The sequence below is a fragment of the Hypomesus transpacificus genome, chromosome 19, assembly GCF_021917145.1.
Source record: "Hypomesus transpacificus isolate Combined female chromosome 19, fHypTra1, whole genome shotgun sequence".
NCBI classification, from domain to species: Eukaryota; Metazoa; Chordata; class Actinopteri; order Osmeriformes; family Osmeridae; genus Hypomesus; species Hypomesus transpacificus.
In genome coordinates, this window is record NC_061078.1 from 7380809 (window position 1) to 7400524 (window position 19716).

At 48.6% G+C, this 19716-nt stretch overlaps 1 protein-coding gene across 1 annotated transcript; it reads left to right on the forward strand.

The window, feature by feature from the left end:
• The first annotated feature begins 354 nt into the window (after nucleotides 1-354).
• dhcr7 (7-dehydrocholesterol reductase) lies at nucleotides 355-5509 on the forward strand. The gene is made up of 8 exons (XM_047041871.1): nucleotides 355-456; nucleotides 1585-1693; nucleotides 2544-2766; nucleotides 2867-2957; nucleotides 3221-3434; nucleotides 3598-3802; nucleotides 3990-4121; nucleotides 4372-5509. Exons 2-8 carry the CDS (start codon nucleotides 1587-1589, stop codon nucleotides 4834-4836), a joined length of 1437 nt encoding a protein of 478 aa, XP_046897827.1. The 5' UTR covers nucleotides 355-456; nucleotides 1585-1586; the 3' UTR covers nucleotides 4837-5509.
• The last annotated feature ends 14207 nt before the right edge of the window (nucleotides 5510-19716 follow it).

The window sequence follows — 19716 nt, forward strand, 5'->3', positions numbered from 1 at the left end:
ATGATCGGTCTTTACATTGTGAAGAAAGTAGTGATGATGGCAAACAGTTGAAAAAAAAATATTATGATCATTATTATTCATTCATTTGAATCAGTGTATTGGAGCAGGGGACTAAAACATGCAGGGCAGGGGGTCCCTGAGGACCAGGGTTGAGAACCACTGATATAACTATCAGGTTATGTATCTTCTACTCTCGTCAACCATCCATTAATGAGATCATCAGGCGCTGGTGGCTTCAGTTCGAGTCTAGCCAATCAGGAGACCAATCCACCGTGTGGCGCCGCCTTTCTTGTTGGCATCCAAAATGTGATTGGCTGTGTGTTGAGAAGCGGTCATCATATAGGCGGAGCTGTTCTTATCATAGGCCCTTTCTCCCCAACGTTATATCATCAACATCTGTCTGAGGCCAGGTAGTCAGCGCACATCTAAAGAGCACATCCTAGGACTAGGAAAACGGTGAGTACGATAAAAACACATTTGTAGCGACCCCACCGTACCTCAGCCACATTTCAGTGCGTATTTATCTGTTTCCCCTGCGCCATCAAGGGGAAATCCCTCTTGAAGTAATGGATGTGGGTATTATTATCGGAGTACACAATGCGTGGCGTAAGGTGGACTCCGGACAGAAGTTAACTAGGATAGTTATCGGTGGTTTAATCATGTGCACGACATTATTCGTCGAACCTGTACGCCGAACCCATCGGTTGCATTCCAGATAGAAAGGACAGTCTCCCATGATGACAAATATGTGACGACAGATAGGGTCCTTCTCACAAGCACAACTCAAATTGAACTAAACTGTTGGTGAAATTTGAATGAACTTAATTTAAACCCCCTTGAATTTGTGTGTGTGTTTTACCTCTGCCATTACACGCTACACCAGCCTTGTACAGCTCTGATTGTTTTGCGGGATGTTTGCCAAATAGTTCTAGTTGACATTACTGTCTTGTTGTAGCAAGAGGTGACCCCCATATCTGCCTCAGGTGTCTCTAGCACAGTACCAATAGGAGCCCAAATACTGTGTGTTGGTGTAGCGTTAGTTGGTTCTGTTTTGTGTGCTTAGTTGGCACAGGGGCAGTTGTAAATGTCCAAAAAAGATAAATATCCACTAATGTTGTGGCACCAGGTTCTCCTTGACCAGGGAACCAAGTCTCTCTGCACTCTAAGCTCTTATCACAAACCATGGCCAACAAAACTAATGTTCTTTGATATCTGTTCTGAACTACTACAACTGTCCCTACTGGACTGCTACACACTGTCTGTCCTGGACTACATATGACCTCCTACACTGTCTGTCCTGGACTACATATCACCCCCTACACTGTCTGTCCTGGACTCCATATGACCTCCTACACTGTCTGTCCTGGACTACATATGACCTCCTACACTGTCTGTCCTGGACTACATATGACCTCCTACACTGTCTGTCCTGGACTACATATGACCTCCTACACTGTCTGTCGTGGACTACATATGACCTCCTACACTGTCTGTTCTGGACTACTGCAGTTGTGACTGAACTGAAAAGACATGAGTGGTTAGAATGTAGTTGACCAATCTGACCCTCTCTTTATTTTTCTCCAGATATGAGTGCTGCAGTGGCCATGCAGGCCACCAGGAGGCGTGTCAAGCCCAGCTCTAATGGGGCGGGGCCAGAGGAGAAGGCGGAGCTTGGACAGTGGGGCAGGGCATGGTTAGTCACTTTTAATCTAACTGTTCCCATGGCGATGAACCCATGTTTTCCACCACCTGCCTTTAACCATAAACATTACACTACCTATGGTCCCCCCTCCTCCTTCCTCTCATCCCTCCTCTCCCTCTTCTCCTCCCCCATACTTGAGATATCTCAGTCTTTGTGGACAGGGGTGAACTCTTCCCTGCAGCTCATTTAGATAAACCAAGCGCATTGTCCAGGTGTGGGCCCATGTCGTGTTAACGCGTTAACAGCGTGCCGACATAAATGTCATGGATCTCGTTACTCCACGATTAATGGAACCTCCAAACCATGTTTGACTCCAAACAGAGCAGGTTATGTTGTCAATCGTATCTAAACCAGGCAAAGCAGGTCATGCTGTCAGTTCTACTCATAAATACATTGAGTGTGGATGACTTCCAAAGCAAACAGACAGTTACAAAACTGTGGGTATGGCTGTTCCTAAAGTAAATAAAGGCACATATCCACCTACACACACAAACACACACACACACACACACACACACACACACACACACACACACACACACACACACACACACTACTGAACAGGGAAGTGACTGGTCTGTATCTAATATTCCAATGGTAATATAATCTTTACATACATGTCGTAACCATGTTATCTTGTTATTGCCATATTGTGACCATGTAGTCACCTTGTTGTACCTATGTAGTCACCATGTGTTACCTATGTAGTCACCTTGTTGTACCTATGTAGTCACCTTGTTGTACCTATGTAGTCACCATGTTGTACCTATGTAGTCACCTTGTTGTACCTATGTAGTCACCTTGTTGTACCTATGTAGTCACCATGTTGTGACCTGTGCAGGGAGGTGGACTGGTTCTCTCTGACCGGCGTGATCCTTCTACTCTGTCTGGCGCCCTTCCTCGTCTTCTACTTCATCATGGCATGCGACCAGTACCAGTGCTCTGTCAGCCAGCCTATCATAGAGCTGTACAGCGGTGATGTCACGCTGCTTACCATCTGGGACCGCTCCCCTTCTTTCACCTGGCCTGCCGCCAAGATCTACGCTATCTGGGTCTCCTTCCAGGTAAGCAGCAGGAGAGGAGATGTTTGGAATGTTTTACAGGTGTTCAGACACTTGCATCACCTGACGGCATCTTCTCTGTACTGAATTATCTGTCCACCAGGTGGTGCTCTACATGTGTGTTCCTGACATCACTCACAAGTTCCTGCCTGGTTACGTGGGCGGAGTCCAGGAGGGTTCCCGCACCCCTGCAGGTAGATATGTCACCTGATACCAGGTAACCAACACCCAGGTAGATATGTCACCTAAAACCAGGTAACCAACACCCAGGTAGATATGTCACCTGATACCAGGTAACCAACACCCAGGTAGATATGTCACCTGATACCAGGTAACCAACACCCTGGTAGATATGTCACCTGATACCAGGTAACCAACACCCTGGTAGATACGGTATCTCATTGAGACCAGGAAACCTGGTCATATTAACCTTCTAATGCCATCCACTGTTCCCCAGGGCTAATTAACCTGTATGAGATCAATGGCCTGCAGTCCTGGATCATCACCCATGCTCTGTGGTTCCTCAATGCCCAGTACTTCCACTGGTTCTCCCCCACCATCATCTTTGACCACTGGATCCCTCTGTTGTGGTGCACCAACATCCTGGGCTACACTGTGGCCACCTTCGCCTTCGTCAAGGCCTACCTGTTCCCCACCAGTGCTGAGGACTGGTAAGGGGGGGGGGGGGGGGGTTCACTCACACACACACACACACACACACACTTGCATGCAGTGCTGGCAGAAACACCTACACACATACAAGCACAGAGACAGGAACACACTAAAAAACGTAACCACCACCCCAGGCCAACTCCTTTACACATCCCTCTGCAGCAAATTCACTGGAAACATGTTCTACAACTACATGATGGGCATTGAGTTCAACCCACGCATTGGGAAGTGGTTTGACTTCAAGCTGTTCTTCAACGGTCGCCCTGGCATCGTGGCGTGGACGCTCATCAACCTCTCCTACATGGCCAAGCAGCAGGAGCTTTATGGTCACGTCACCAACTCCATGATCCTGGTCAATGTCCTGCAGGTCAGTCATGCAATTCCCACCATGGTCACTGCTACTGAGGCAATACCCTTCGCAGAAATAAGAGCCAACCTTTTGCTGTGCACACTGAAACGGTGAACGTGTTTACATTTTGGGAATAGTGTCCAGCAGGTCGAGCTGGAGGACAGTTTGACTTCCTTGACGACTGAGTGTGTGTGTGTGCCTGTAGGCCATCTATGTGCTTGACTTCTTTTGGAACGAAGCTTGGTACCTGAAGACCATTGATATCTGCCATGATCACTTTGGGTGGTATCTGGGATGGGGAGACTGCGTCTGGCTGCCCTTCCTCTACACGCTGCAGGTAGGACTTGGCTTTAGCTTAGCAGGCTTACACAGGGGTTCCCCTGGAATTGATCTTAATATGCTAATAAGTTGGATCAAGCATGTATACACAACTGTCTGTGTAGCATGGATTTCAGGTTAACACAGTTAATTTGATAGCTTTAATGCTCTCTCTCTCTCTCTCTCTCTCTCTCTCTCTCTCTCTCTCTCTCTCTCTCTCTCTCTCTCTCTCTCTCTGCCCCTGTCTATCTCCCTTTGTCTTCCTCTAGGGTCTGTACCTAGTCTACCACCCCGTCCAGCTCTCTACCCTCCACGCCACCACCGTTCTCCTCTTTGGCCTGACTGGCTACTACATCTTCCGCTCCACCAATCACCAGAAGGACCTTTTCCGCCGCACAGAGGGGGCGTGCACGATCTGGGGGAAACGCCCCAACTTCATCGAGTGTGCCTATCATTCGTCGGACGGTGGCCTCCACCACAGCAAGCTGATGACCTCCGGGTTCTGGGGTGTGGCTCGCCACTTCAACTACACAGGGGACCTGATGGGGTCCCTGGCGTACTGCCTGGCGTGCGGCGGCGCCCACCTCCTGCCGTACTTCTACATCGTGTACATGACCATCCTGCTGGTGCACCGCTGCGTCAGGGACGAGCACCGCTGCGGCAGCAAGTACGGCCCAGACTGGAGGAGGTACACGGACACCGTGCCTTCCCGCCTCATCCCCGGAATCTTCTAGAGGGGCCGAGAGAGGGTGTTGGGCTGTGTGAGTGTGGGTTGGAAGGCATGTTTGTGTGTGTGTGTGTGTGTATTGGAGTTTGTATCTGAGTGTTGGTGTGTGATTGGGTTGCATGAACGTATGCATTCCTGTGTGTTTCTATGTCTGCTGTGACAAAGCATCTTCAGCGGGAAAGCCCTCCCAACAGGGACAGTGCCTACAGCATCCTTCTAAGATGTTACGACCACAAACTGTGAACCCCTGCTGTTCCTGTGTGCAGGAGAGCTCCTCTGAGGTCCACAGCTGTGCAGTGTGCACACAGCAGCTCTGTCGCTCCTTCATCAGATGCTGCTCACTTGCACAGTGGCAAGTACAGGAATCAAGGGGCCACCAGAACACAATGCTGGTCTCTGACTAGCTGTAGTAGAAATAGAAACATAGGTTTTTGTTCTGTATTCCAGTTTAGGTGCATACCTATTTCTATTTGTACATGTTTGACTGTAATCTCGAAGTTCAGCTAAGCCAGCCCTGCCTCTTATTGTCTGCTGCTGCCCTCTAGTGGTGTGGAGGCAGGCAAACATGAGCCTTTCATTCATCTGCTTTGTTTTCTCCTCGTTCATTTTGAACCCCCATGTCATACCTGGGGGCTTCTCAAAGTGAACACTTAAGTAAAAAACTAACAAACAATAAAAAATCTGTTGTGTTGATTTGTGCTGTTGCATGTGATGTCCAGCAGAGGACAGTCACATACAGTATCAGGTCTACAGTATCAGGTCTACAGTATCAGGTCGACAGTCACGTACAGTATCAGGTCGACAGTCACACACAGTATCAGGTCGACAGTCACACACAGTATCAGGTCGACAGTCAAACACAGTATCAGGTCTACAGGCACACACAGTATCAGGTCTACAGTATCAGGTCTACAGTCACACACAGTATCAGGTCTACAGGCACACACAGTATCAGGTCGACAGTATCAGGTCTACAGTCACACACAGTATCAGGTCTACAGTATCAGGTCGACAGTCACGTACAGTATCAGGTCGACAGTCACATACAGTATCAGGTCTACAGTATCAGGTCAACAGGCACTCTACAGACATTCATGGGCTGAAACATTATTCTTTGTTGTAGCTTTTGTAGTTTGGGTAACCTCCTTGACCTAAACCCCCACCCATTCACTAAATCACTCCCACAGATAAACATAGTCTCAATGCATAGTCTGAACAACACACACATGCACATACCTACACACACACACACACCCTTAATCATCTCACCCATCCCTCTTCAAACAGACATACATAAACAAATACTCGCCTCTGTATCCTTCCTTCTTGATAAACACAGATTGCACACACAGTCAGCACACACACCAAAAGTACACACTCAAGCTGTAAGTGGTGGTCATGTCGGCCACTCCACGCACCACTGACCAGAAGGGTATGAGGGGGGGGGGGGGGGGGGGGGCAGGCGTATGAGTAAGGGAGGGTGAAGACAGAAGTGGGAGGGAGGAGGCAGGAGTATGAGGGAAAGAGGGGGGCAGTCATTGGAGCAAGGGATCCATGATTATGCCTTGTGAGCACTGGCTCCCCCCAGTGATAGGTGGCTGCTTGGTGGGTGTAGTGTGGTGGATGATAGTCAGCTTGGTAATGGATCAAGCATCGATTTACCACGTCGTCATTCCAAGTTAATGCGATGTACAGCAAATTCATTACATGGAATTAAATTGCCCATCATTCCTTTTCTCTTTTGATTATAACTGTAATACATCTTAATCACCTCAGTGAGAGAGGTGAAGCCAACCAGAGCAGAACATGACTGGACTGCATCTGAAGGTGGTCGAGAATTGCATTATCTCACTGAAATCAAAGATGACGTATCATACAGTATTCTTCATCATATCAAGAGAAGATGATCTATCATCGGTCATACACAGACAAACATACACTTCAAGCTCAGTTTCTTTTCTACTTTGTCTCAGCTTGCTCTTTGTGTTCTTCCCCCAGCAGGAGTCTAGTACTGGCACTGGAGAAGGAAGGGAGATGGAGAAGGAGAGAAAGGGAGGGAGAGAGGGAGAAGGAGAGATAGAGGAGTACATAGGATACACAGAGAGCACAGTGAAACAGTGTGACTAGGTGCCAGCCCCCTGTAACTCTGATTTCCCAAGAGGCCAAATTAGTTTTTATGAGGAGGGAATTTGTAGCGAGGGCGAGAGGCAGGCAGGAGAAAGGTAGAAAATAGGTGGGGGCGGTGGGTTGAGGTAGAAAGGAACGTGGGGGAGGATGAGAGATGTAGAGAGGAAGATGGGGGAGGGAGGGAGGTGGGGGAATTACAGAGAGGTGGAGAGTTAGGTGGGAAAATTGAAGAAAGTTAGGGAGGGATGTGGGGGAATTTGAGAGAGGTGGAGAAGGAGATGGGTATAGGTAGAGAAGGAGGAGGGAGTGAGAGGTGGGGAAGGAGGGAGGTGGGGAAATGAATGAGAAGTAAAGAGGGAGGTGAGGGAGGTAGGTAGAGAGAGGTAACTAGGGAGGTGGGGATGACGGACTGACTGACTGTGTGACTGGTGGAGGGTACTGTATCATTGATGTCTCTGTCTCTCCTCCAGTTAAGGAACATCCTTTTGTTTGTCAGAGCTGAGTACTGCAGAACTCCTAACCCTTAACCTTTTAGGGTGGGGGGGTGATGAATAGTCTGGAGAGAGACGAGAGACTAAACACCTTTGACACACACAGAGCCACATACACACTGACCTTCTCCTAATCCCTGCGTGGGTGAGTCTGGAGTCTGAAATAGTCGGTTCGATTTTGATGAAGGGTGGAGAAGATGGCCGACAGCCATGGAAGTCTCCCTGAGTTCCTGTGGTAAGGGGGATTTAGGGGCGAGGCTGGGGGTGGGTACACACACAACACACACACATACACACACACACACATACACCCACACACACACAGGGACAGCTGTGGAATAATTGTGGTGAGGCAGTTTGCACGTTTGGTTTCCCTGGAGACAAGGGGACATGGTTACCCCCTTTTGGGTCTGAGGGTAAAGAGCGTGAGGGAGGGTGACAGGGTGAGGGAGGTGAGGGAGGGTGACAGGGTGAGGGAGGTGAGGGAGGGTGACAGGGTGAGGGAGGGTGACAGGGCGAGGGAGGGTGAGGGAGGGTGACAGGGTGAGGGAGGTGAGGGAGGGTGACAGGGTGAGGGAGGTGAGGGAGGGTGAGGGAGAGTGACAGGGTGAGGGAGGTGAGGGAGGGTGACAGGGTGAGGTAGGTGAGGGAGGGTGACAGGGTGAGGGAGATGAGGGAGGGTGACAGGGTGAGGGAGGTGAGGGAGGGTGACAGGGTGAGGGAGGTGAGGGAGGGTGACAGGGCGAGGGAGGTGAGGGAGGGTGACAGGGCGAGGGAGGGTGAGGGAGGGTGACAGGGTGAGGGAGGTGAGGGAGGGTGACAAGGTGAGGGAGGTGAGGGAGGATGACAGGGCGAGGGAGGATGAAGAGGGTTAACAGGGTGAGAGAGGATGAGGAGGGCGAAGAAGGGAGTGTTTCTCAGATGTCCTGTTTATTGAAGGTTAGATCAGGTCGATAACTGTGACCTGACAGTCTGCTGTGTGATCCATTTATTACATTTGAAGGACACAAACACACACACAAACACACAAACTCAAGGATTCTGTGATATGAATACACACGTCTGCTGTCTATCAGTCCATCATGGTGTGTGTATGTGTCTATGGGTGTGTGTGTGTGTGTGTGTATGTGTGTGTGTGAGTGTGTATGTTTGATTTAGATTCAGTGTGAGTCAGTTGGCTGGAATATGCAAGCCCACTCCCCAGTCCAGACCCAGTGATGTATACCCTAACTGTTTCATGCCCAGACTGTTTTTAGCTCTGCACAGTATCATTGGCTCAGTAGACCAGGACAGCTGCTGCCAGCACTAATGGAATGGGATGGTGCTCCCAAGATAAATGTCCCCTAGTTACTGAGCACCCACAGAATAGTTCCGCCCCCATTCATCTCCCCAGACCACTGGCAAACAACAGGGAAAAACAAACAATGAAGAATATTGTGCAAACAGACACACACAAGCACACACATGGTTTCCCAGTGCCAGTATGCCTAGTTTATATGTGTGTGTGTGTGTCTGTGTGTGTGTGTGTCTGTGTGTCCTCTGTTCCCATGCAGACTGGTAACTCCAAACCCATTCCCTTCTTCCTGTTTCAGTCCCCTGGCATCCATTAAGCAGCTTCTCTCATCACATCCCTTTCCCATACCCAACATCCATGTTGCCCTAGTGGTGCTCCAACCATTTTGATCCCATAACCAACATCCATGTGTTGTTACTGTATTACTATTAGTTGCTTGTCTCGCCATCTCTCTAATAATTCTCTCTCTTCCTTTCTGTCTCCTCTAAAAAAGACAGCTGTACTAGTGTATGTGTGTGTGTGCATTTGTGTTTCTGTGTATTTCTGTGTTTCTACATCCCAGCTCTGGTCATGTTTGCTTCCTGGTCCCTATCTCCTATATGCCTGGGAGCCAAGACAAACACAGAGAGAGAGAAGGAGAGGAGATGAGGAAAGGAGACAGACACAAAGAACAAGAGAGAGAGGGAGATAGAGAGAAAGACGGACAAATTAGCCCCTTCTGACTTCCTGCTCGCTTCCTGCTTCCTGTGTGAGCTCTTCCTGCGAAGTTGCTTGGAGTTCCACGTTGCAACTTCCTGCTGAAGAGTATGGGATATAAGTGACATCTGTGTGAAAGAGAAAGGGGGAAGTTGGAGGAGGGCAAGGAGGCCTGACAATCCTGTATGGCGGGGATTTTATTGTGCATGGCTTTGTCCTTTTCCAACTTTTGAAGCTGGTCCAGTTTTCCTCTCACCTTGTATTCCTCGCTTCCTTCACCTACACTGTAGTATGTGTTTGATGGTTCACATTGTGATGAATGGCAATGCGTTCCCACACTGAAGTGGAGTAGAAGGGTGTGTGAGTTTGTGTGTGTGTGTCATTCCATTAGGCTGATGGGATTTTTATTAAATTAGACCTTCCCTCTGTGGATGTTCAGTCCTCTCTCCTTCTACCGCCCCCCACTCCTTTCACTCCGTCCTTCTCTCTCTCTCTCTCTCTCTCTCTCTCTCTCTCTCTCTCTCTCTCTCTCTCTCTCTCTCTCTCTCTCTCTCTCTCTCTCTGTCTCTCTCTCTCTCAATCACATTAGAGCTCTTATCTCATTTGGGCAGAGTTGGGGGGAGGGGTAAAGGGGGGATGTTTCTGTGAACCAATAGGAGGAAAGAGAGAGAAAAATAGGGGGTGGGGGAGAATGGGGAGACAGGAGGGGGGGTGGGAGGGAGACAGGAGGAAGAAGAGGAGTCAGTCTGTGTCCTAGGAATGTCTAAATGGTCCCTGTCCCCTTAGTCTCTGTCCTGTATGTTTATGTTGTGTGTGTGAGTGTGTGTGTGTGTGTGTGTGTGTGTGTGTGTGTGTGTGTGTGTGTGTGTGTGTGTGTGTGTGTGTGTGCGTGTGTGTGTGGACAGTAAAGGAGCAGCACTCAGACAGTGGAGGGGGTGAGGGGCCGGCAGCGAAGGGGGGGGCATGCGTTGTCAGGCATGCAACTCCCCCTGGGAGTTCACCATCAGTTCATAAGCAGGTGTCATTGTGTGTGTGTGTATATGAGTGAACTTGTGTGAGCCTGTGTATGTGTTGGGTGTATGTGTGTGTGTGTGTGTGTGTGTGTGTGATACACCCTAAATGGGATGTCCAGCCAGGATAATTGAAATAATAACCACTTGTGACATGAACAAGAGCTATTGGGAGTGGGAGAGAGGAAGAGGTAGAGAGAGAGGAGAGAAAAGAGACAGACGCAAAACAATGTGTCTCTGGAATGTGTCATTATCAGTGGGGGCCAGCAAAGTGTGTCTAAGTGTTCTAAGTGTACATCTCTGCGTGTGTGTGTATCTCTGTGAGTATGTGAGTTTGTGTGTCTCTGCGTGAGTGTGTGTGTGTGTGTCTTTGTGCACGTGTGTGAGTATGTATGGTCATCTCGTCTTGTCTTGTATTTCTAATGGGCCTCGTAAATGTGTGTGTGGGGGGTTTTTTTACATGTAAATGTCATTCTGTAGCTCTGTGTCATGGTGGTGTATTGTAACACAGTGTGTCTATGTTGGTCATCTTGTATTTATAGTAATGTGTGTGTCTTTGTTGGTTAGCTGGTATGTCGTGTGTGTGTCAGTGTTGGTCAGGTAGTATCTAGTGTATGTCTACAATGGTTGGCGACTCTGACCAATTAGCGCATTGTCTTAGCGTCAGCATGCTAGGCTAAAAATGACTACCTTGCTCACAGACTAACTAATTCTCCACTGGCGTCAGCCTGGAGTGGTGTGTGTGTGTGTGTATGTATCCTCTACAGGACGGACCAGACCTGATTTAGTGTATAACGTTTTCATGCTTGTTTCATTAGACAGACAAAGCATTTTTATGGCCTTTGGTCGCATCTGGCCTCACTATTCTTTAACCTGCAGTACAGCCCTAAATCACATCGCTTGTGAGATTAGATATTTTCTGAAGTGGTTACGGTCGCTGACATCACCAGTTACCTCAGAAGGTAAACACGTCCTATAGGTTAATGTGTACTTTTATCTAATTTATGATGACTATGTCTTTTGTGCTGTTTCCCCTCCCCCTCCCCCCTCAGGTAGAGCTGGTATGTCCATGCAGCAGCACAGAGATCTTTCTGTTCTCTGTGAAGGCCAGCCAGACACCGCCTCACTCCTCCAGTCCATTAAACCACACTGTTCGTTTCTTCTGCAGCCAGGGTGTTCTGCTCTGGGCCTAGGCCTGACAGGGCCCTGCGTGCCGACAGTCCAGGGGTCGGAGGTCGTTCTCTCTGACATCATCAGGGGAGGTTATCTCCTAAAGGTCTGTGATGAGGGATGGAGGAAGGAGGAGATGTCAGCTGGGTAGTGTGAACCTCTGCAGACGGTGAGGGTTAGAGGCTGGAGTGGAGGCTGGAAAGGAGTGTGTATTAAAGGCTGTGCTAGGCTGGGGTGGGGGCTCTGTGGGAGGCTGCGTTGGAGGCTGTGCTAGAGGCTTTTTTGAAGGCTGTGTTGGAGGTTGTGTTAGTTAGTGTCAGTTGGACAGGTGGAGGGTCTGCTGACTGTGTAGGAGGATGAAGGAAGCTTCCTGACATGTTTACAGGGCTTTTTAGACTGAAGTGGAGATCTCATTTGACGGCAGAGTTTTACTGGACCAGACTGTAGTGAGACCCGACCAGACATGCTTGCACGCACTACCCAGGTTTGGTGGTGTCAGAGAGCCTAGGCCATAAATATGTTTAGTATCCAGTCATAAACATGGCGGACCTGCTACACTGTTTAAACTACGTCCCTTTGAGGTCTTTTCAGATTTAGGACAGGTGACTCAGAGAAGTGGAAATCCTGGGGGTTTGATGGCTTTGGCTTGGATTTTACCATGTCGGGAAGGACAAACTCTGATACAATCACACACACAAACACCCACCATAATCCATCCCGAAGATGTATAAACATGCAGGAGTGACCATCGTTATTACACAACAGTGCAGGAAGTGACCAGGGTTACTATGCTACACAACGACAGACACGCCACTCGATCTGGCCACCGCCCCGCCCCTTCCCCCAGTGCAGCCGATCCTGTAGCACGTCATCCCTCTGAACAGGGAGAGGAAATGATATCACCTGAATCTCTTCCTGCAGGAAATGTGCGTCCATCAAATCCCTCCCCGCCCACTGCAACGCTAGCTTCTCTTCAGGACTAGAAAACCTACTCTCTCACAGACAGGAAGTCCATTGTTTCCATTGTTTCCAACAGCCTTTCTGAACAGCCCCCCCCCCCTTCCCCTCCTTCTAACACACATACACACACACACAGACTCCGGACTTATCCTTTAGGCTGGAAACACCTCTGCTTGCAACAACGGTAGTCATGACAATGGTGCGATGAGTTTGACAAAATATTCAATAGCAGTGGGGACTTGCTTTGTAGCGTCGAGGCAAAGCAAAGCCTGTTTTCAAACCAACAACCTTCTGCTTCACTGAGATTAGATCATTTCTCCCATTCTGACCCATTCTAGGTCTCCAGACTGTCGTGGAGAACCCCCTTTCTCACCACATTTTATTGCTTCATACATAACTGGAAACACACCAGGATGGTTTTAGCAGTGAAGCAGGAACAGTGAGGTTGTAGCTCCAGTCAGGCTACAGGTGGAGGAGGGTTGATTTGAGTCAGCATTTTCAGAACAGGAGTTTGATACTTTCTGACATTAATGAGTCGGCTCATGTGTTTGACCCTGCTGCGTGCACACACACACACACAGACACACACACACAAACTTCCAGTAATGAAGTTTGTTCTCTGCTCCTGGCTCTGTCTAGGAGGCACAGAATGGGCATTGAGGTTAGGGTACTGAAACCCCAACCCAAACAAACACACACACGCAGACAAACACACACACGCACAAACACACATGCACATGCACACACACAAACACACACACACAGAGGTAAATGATTCCACTCTTTTCAGTCCTCCCACTCAATCAATTAGCGTCTGGGTGACCAGCAGAACCTGCTGTGTGCAGTCCTCTGTCCACTGGCTCATGTCGCCACTGCCATCAGCACACACACTCACACACACACACACACACACACACACACGTATCTGTTGCGCCAGTCTGTCGCTGTTGTGCTCTGTGGTCTACAGTCAGTGTTGCATTACAGTTACCACGGTGATGAAGTGGGAATGAGAGCACAACACAAGTTAAACCACAGACTACGTCAGAGACACACATAGAATGTGATGCCACAGGAAGGCCATCTGGTGCCAGGGTTTGCTGTATTGATGAGCAGGTATGGATCACCAGGCATTGGTCGGCTGCCAGGAGGTTCATCATGATGTGACCTGAGGAAGCTGAACAATAATGGATCTTCATGGACCACCCATCATGATGTCAAACGTAAACTGTCTTCAATGGCCACTCATTACACTTAAACACAGACAAACACACAGGCATGCACACACAAACACACACTCAACCAGTCTGTGTTGGTCCAATCTAACCTTTGTTTGAACTTCATGTAAACAGTAGTGTTTTTGTGGCGGCACTGTGGCGGCCACCTACGTGTCAGCAAGCCCCTGCACAGGCCCCCTGGCAACATCATGACTGAGGGGGGTTGTCTTCTGCAGAACACAACACAGCATCAGAGAAACCACACTCACACATATGTATAAAGTCAGCTCGGTCCTCATCTAGTGCTGTCTTTTACACGTCTGCTTTCAAAGCTTCCAGATCTTCCCACATCCCTGGTCCTCTGAGCCTCGTCTCCATGGTGTGACTGGCGGCGTCCCGGTAACGGTGACTCACATCCCTCACTGGCAAGGATTAAAACTAGTTTGGCTCCTCTGGGGTTACTATAACAACCTTGTCTTTGGTTGTTACCATAACGACCCCTTCATCTCCAGGAGTGACTGAATGCCTCCTGGGAGACCCCACCCAAGTCTTCATGACATCACCACTATCAGCATCAGCCAGAGCCACCACCCTGTAACCACTCTGGACCAGCACCAGGACCCAACGATTGAATGACTGGATGAACCAGGAGCAGGGTAGCAAGGATCATTTAGAAACCTTCTGTCCCAATGCTGACAGTGTACGTTGGCAGCAGTGTGCAGAGGTCTGAACCTAGAGCAGGAGGCTGACCTTGAGAGAGCTGGTGCAGACGTACACACACATGCACACACATACATACACACACACACATACAGGCACACACGCACAGTACAAAACATACACACACTGTGTACAGAGGAGCCAGGAATGCTAAATCATCAGCCATTAAATTAGAAAGCTGTCTAATAGAGAAAGGTTACTGTAATATCCCACTGCTGCTCCCCAGTCCTTCTGTGTGTGTGGTGTGTGTGTGTGTGTGTGTGAGTGTGTGTGTGTGTGTGTGTGTGTGTGTGTGTGTGTGTGTGTGTGTGTGTGCGTGCGTGTGTGTGTGTGCCGACCTGTCCTCCTAGTCTACCCAAGGTCTTGTTGTTTGGCAATGAGCTCTGCCTACTGTCAGCCTGTGCAACAGTTTTCCACTGACTAGACAGGACAGGGACACTGGAGATGGGCTGTGTGTTTGTGTACTGCATGATGTTGGGAATCCTGACAGACAAACCAACAGGACGTCAGGTCAGCAGTCAGAACATCAGGAAACAGACAAACAGGCAAGCTGGCAGGCAGGAAGACAAGAAGACAGGCAGACAGACAGACTGGCAAAAAGACAAGTAGTCAGACCAAGCTGCAATGGCAGCGGAAGTAGATAGTCAGACAGATAGATGTCTTGTACAGTCAGCAGACAGGCCGATGTCTTGTACAGTCAGCAGACAGACAGAGATATCCCCAGGAGCAGCAGAATCTGGGCCCAGCTGGGATGAATAGAGGCTATTAGAGGTCTTTGAAGTGAACAAGTGGACATCAGACCTAGATCAAACTGATCAGAAACACACAGAGAGCCAGAACTGATCAAGAACGCACAGAGATGTGTGTGAACAGCTGTGGGTTCCTCCAAAATGGCCTGAGGTGACCTGTCACCATGGATGTCATGCGGTCAGGGTAACAAGCTGAGAGTCTAGAATGTCCATCAGGTTCTAGAACACTATCACGTGACCACTGTGTGACACTTTGAAGAAATACATAATTGTACATTTCAACACTAACAAGTTGCACTCACTCATATGCATGCGTGTGTGGTCCAACCTAGATCTCCCAAGACCTGTCGGGTCAAAGGTCTTCATCAGGTTAGGCCCTGATGGAGCAGCCATACTGCAGGTCACACGTGACCCAGGGTTTGGTTATGCTCCTTCTACAGCACTACACAGGCCTAGAGTTCAACAAAATAGTGTGTGTGTGTGTGTGTGTGTGTGTGTGTGTGTGACCTCCCTCGGGGTTGGTGTGAGGTGGGGGTGTGTGCATGCAGTATCTGTCTGCATTCCTGAATGTCTCACAACACAATAAAAATAACAACAATAACAGAGGGTGGGTAACAGCACCATGGCATGCGTACCACACGTCCCGCCACGCCACGGGATGCAGACAGGGCCACGCCCAGAGGGGAGCAAGGATGGCACCACGCTCTGCCAATGGAATGTTATTAAACTGTCCTCAGACACGCATCCTGTATCTGCTCTCTCTCTCTCTCTCTCTCTCTCTCTCTCTCTCTCTCTCTCTCTCTCTCTCTCTCTCTCTCTCTCTCTCTCTCTCTCTCTCTCTCTCTCTCTCTATTCCTTCTCCAACTGTTTACATGTGTATAATAAACAGTATATTGTGTTTTTTCCTCTTCTCCTTGCCTGTCCTTGCCTCTCCTTGCCTCTCTCTCTCTCTTCCTCGTATCCACTCAGTCAGAAGGACAGACAGACGTACATGTGTGTCTGACATCATCCACATGGAGCCTGAATACTGCAACAACCTTCTGGACAGCTACTCTGTGTGTGTGTGTGTGTGTGTACTTGGATGGGGTTTCCTTGTTCTCAGCGTATTATCACCTGACTCAGAGACCTAACAGGAACATAGAAAGTCAAACAGAGGAGAGGAGAGCAGAAGAGGATGACAGGAAGACAGGATGATCAATGAGGTGGAGACAGGAGAAAGGCGAGACAGCCAGAATGAAGAGATAGAGGAGAGAGGTGAAAGAGATGAAAGGAGGTGTGAAGAGATGTCGGCGACCCAAGAGATGGCGGTTGTCTCTCCGCGTCTGTTGCTCATGCAGTCAGACTGAGCTGAAGGTGGAGCTCAGCCTGGTTGCTGTATCTCACACACAAACCCATGCATGCTTACATGCATACACAGCCTTTTGCACCCTGTTTCAGCTGTCTGGAAAACATAAGTTCTTCGTCCACTTTCCTGGGACCCAGGGGCTCTCTGTTCCCTCCCTGGCCCAGGACCACAGCTTCTCCCTGGGGTGGGAGGGCTGGCACACCCTTACACTGGTGGAGGGGCCGGTGGAGGTAGGTGTGTGCATGCATGCATGTGCATGCGTGCGTGTGTTTTGGAGTTTCCCCTCTTCAGAACAGCTGTGGCAGTGGAAAACATCATGGACAGAGAATGTCTGACTAATGCTGTCTCCAGACCCTTTACACATGCTGAGTCTGCTGCTTAACACACAGGGCACATTAACACACATGCAGGTGAGAATGCACACACATACACTTAAACACATGAGATGGATAGACAGTAAAAGAGAGAGAGAGAGAGAGAGAGAGCGCGAAAGAGACAGAGACAGAGACAGAGAGAACAATGATTTTGTCTACCATGGACCTTGACATGTGAGCTAGCCAAGAATCTGTTACTATGGTCACTCATTCTAAAAACACCAGTTGTCCATTTAGACCACCCAACTAATAAGTCACACACACACATTGTAACTAAGCATTGTTTAGCCTCACTCTCTCTCCTCTCTCACTCTCTCTCTCCTCTCTCAATGAGAGACCACTTTAAAGGTTGGTCGTGACTATGGTGGCCACCATTGATTACTCTGGTGTTGGAGGAGGTGCTAAATTTGGGGATATTGATATCATATATGGGAGTAATAGTAACTCTCTTTATGAATGACTCGTGATCATAGCCAGATGATGTCAGCATGTCGCTCCTCACGCCCTGCTCGTTGAGCTCGTTAAGGCAGGCTTGTTAGTCACTCCTTTATAGACTTTCCTCCTCGTTATGTGAATGTGTTTAGCATCAGTAAGACCAAGGGCCTGGTTCTGATCATCTTACAACCCCAAACGAGGCCGGTTCTTAATGCAGACATGACAGGAAACTCACTGTAACCTGGTCCGGACTGGGCTTTTTCTGACTGAATTAACAAATTATTAAATGGTAAACCTTTGTCTTCAACTTTCTTTCTCTATAATTTATTTTAGTTTTACCATAGACAAGACATAGACAAGAGTTGCCGTATTATTATTTTTTTTTCAGTGTGTGTGTGTGTGTGTGAGTGTGTGTAAAAGGGGATAGGGGTTGTGGGAACCAGTGTCCCAGGGAGTTTCTGGGTCCATAGGAACCCGTTGTCGAGGCAACAAGGACAGAATCTTCTCTTGGGAAAAAGAATGACCGACACTGATCATGTGACCCCAACGGAGCCACTTCCTATGACCCTAGACACACACACACATGCACACACATACACAACAAAGTCCCAGTGTGCCCCTATAGCACAGCTGAACATGAGATGCAGTGCCCCCCTCCTCTGCCTTACGAACACATGACACCATACCAGATGTTGGAACTATCAGCTCACCCTGGCAAGGGAGGCAAGAAGGGTGGTGTGTGTGTGCGTGCGTGTGTGTGTGTGTGTGTGTGTGTGTGGGGGGGTAATCAGTAGATGAAGGTGTGGTATAGTAGTTTTGGAGGTGTATATCTGAACCTGAAACTAACACAGTGGTGTGATGTTTACATGAACAGATGTGTATCTCACTGTATGTAACAGGTGTATGTGTCTGTCCCTGGTTAGCTGCAGCTGCTACTAGCGGTTAGCCTGCAACCCAGGGGGCAGAGGGTGGTAACTGTTCTGTTGTTGCAGTGAAGCCAGGTGCTGCGGCTTCCACAGAGACCACAAGTTCATTACCAACCTGCAGCTTTCTCCTCTCCTCTTCTCATTTCTTCTCCCCTTTCTTCTCCTCTGTTCCTATGAGAAATAGGAAGTGAGGTCGTGGACATGGACTGTGACCACACTGCAGGAAGTGCTTGGTGTGGCAGCGGGAGAGGTGTTGTTTTGCTGTTGATATTTGTTTACAGATGTCTTTCATGGAGGTTACGTCACCATTCTACAGTTTTACAGCAACAGAGTTGTGTATCTGAATGTGTGTGAGAATCTGTATGTCTGTGTACCTATATTTGTGTGTGTATGTGGACAGTCAGGAAACGTAACAACTGCTGTTGTTTCTTAGTTTTATTTGGATGTGTACATGTCCAGCATGGCTTGTTAACACACTCATTAGGAGGTGAACACACAAACGCTAACGTATCAAATCTGAGTTTCTCTACAGCAAAACAAAAACACAACAACAACCACCAAAAGAAAAACGGAATGTTATTAACAAGTAAAACACATTACTAAGATAAAACAAAACACAAATGTCATACCTAGATCAGCCCAGAAAGTAAAACAAAAAAAAAAGAATTACAATGACAGAGAATTCTGATAAATCACACAAACAAAATAAAAAGACCACAAATTTGCCATCCTGATGTCTAGTGAGGTTGAATAAAAACAGAAAACATAGAAACAGCATGACTAATTAGCGTTACCAAGGTAGCGACACAGATGCACATGGCTGTGTAAGATGACAACGAAGGCTAGGGAGATGCTACATCTTCACCTCAGTCAGTGTTACCCCTCGACATGGGAGACGAGGTCAGCTCTGTCTCTTAAGGCGAAAAGTGGTTTCGGTCTGGCGAGCTTAACGCTTCGAGTAAGGTGAGATGCATCGTGGGTAAAGGATCATCGTCCACTGAGAGTGTCTGGTGGCCAATCAGAACCCATCGATCGTTTTTTCCCCCCACAACCCTCAGGGCCGGGTGAGATCAGTCCCAGACTTGAGATCATGTCTGATGAGGGTGAAACAGACCTCCTCTACACACACACACAAACAAAGGCAGACACACACACACATGCGTGCTCACACACACGCACGATTACCAAACATACACATGCACATCTCTCAGAGATAAGTCACGTCTCAGCTTCCAGGCCACACCCCCTAACCACCCAGTCTGTCTCTCTCAACCAATGAGATTGCTCCAGATCAGGACTGAGGTGAAAAGGATTGTGGGTTTGACCCTGGCCTCTTCCTGCTAGTAGGAGAGGGGGAGGGGGGAGACAACGATGCA

Excerpts from the sequence above, each read along its gene's own strand:
- dhcr7 (XM_047041871.1), top strand. The coding sequence starts at position 1,587 with ATGAGTGCTGCAGTGGCCATGCAGGCCACCAGGAGGCGTGTCAAGCCC. Across the intron at positions 1,694-2,543 it reads GGACAGTGGGGCAGGGCATG|GGAGGTGGACTGGTTCTCTC; the intron begins GTTAGTCACTTT and ends TGACCTGTGCAG. Across the intron at positions 3,803-3,989 it reads TCCTGGTCAATGTCCTGCAG|GCCATCTATGTGCTTGACTT; the intron begins GTCAGTCATGCA and ends GTGTGCCTGTAG.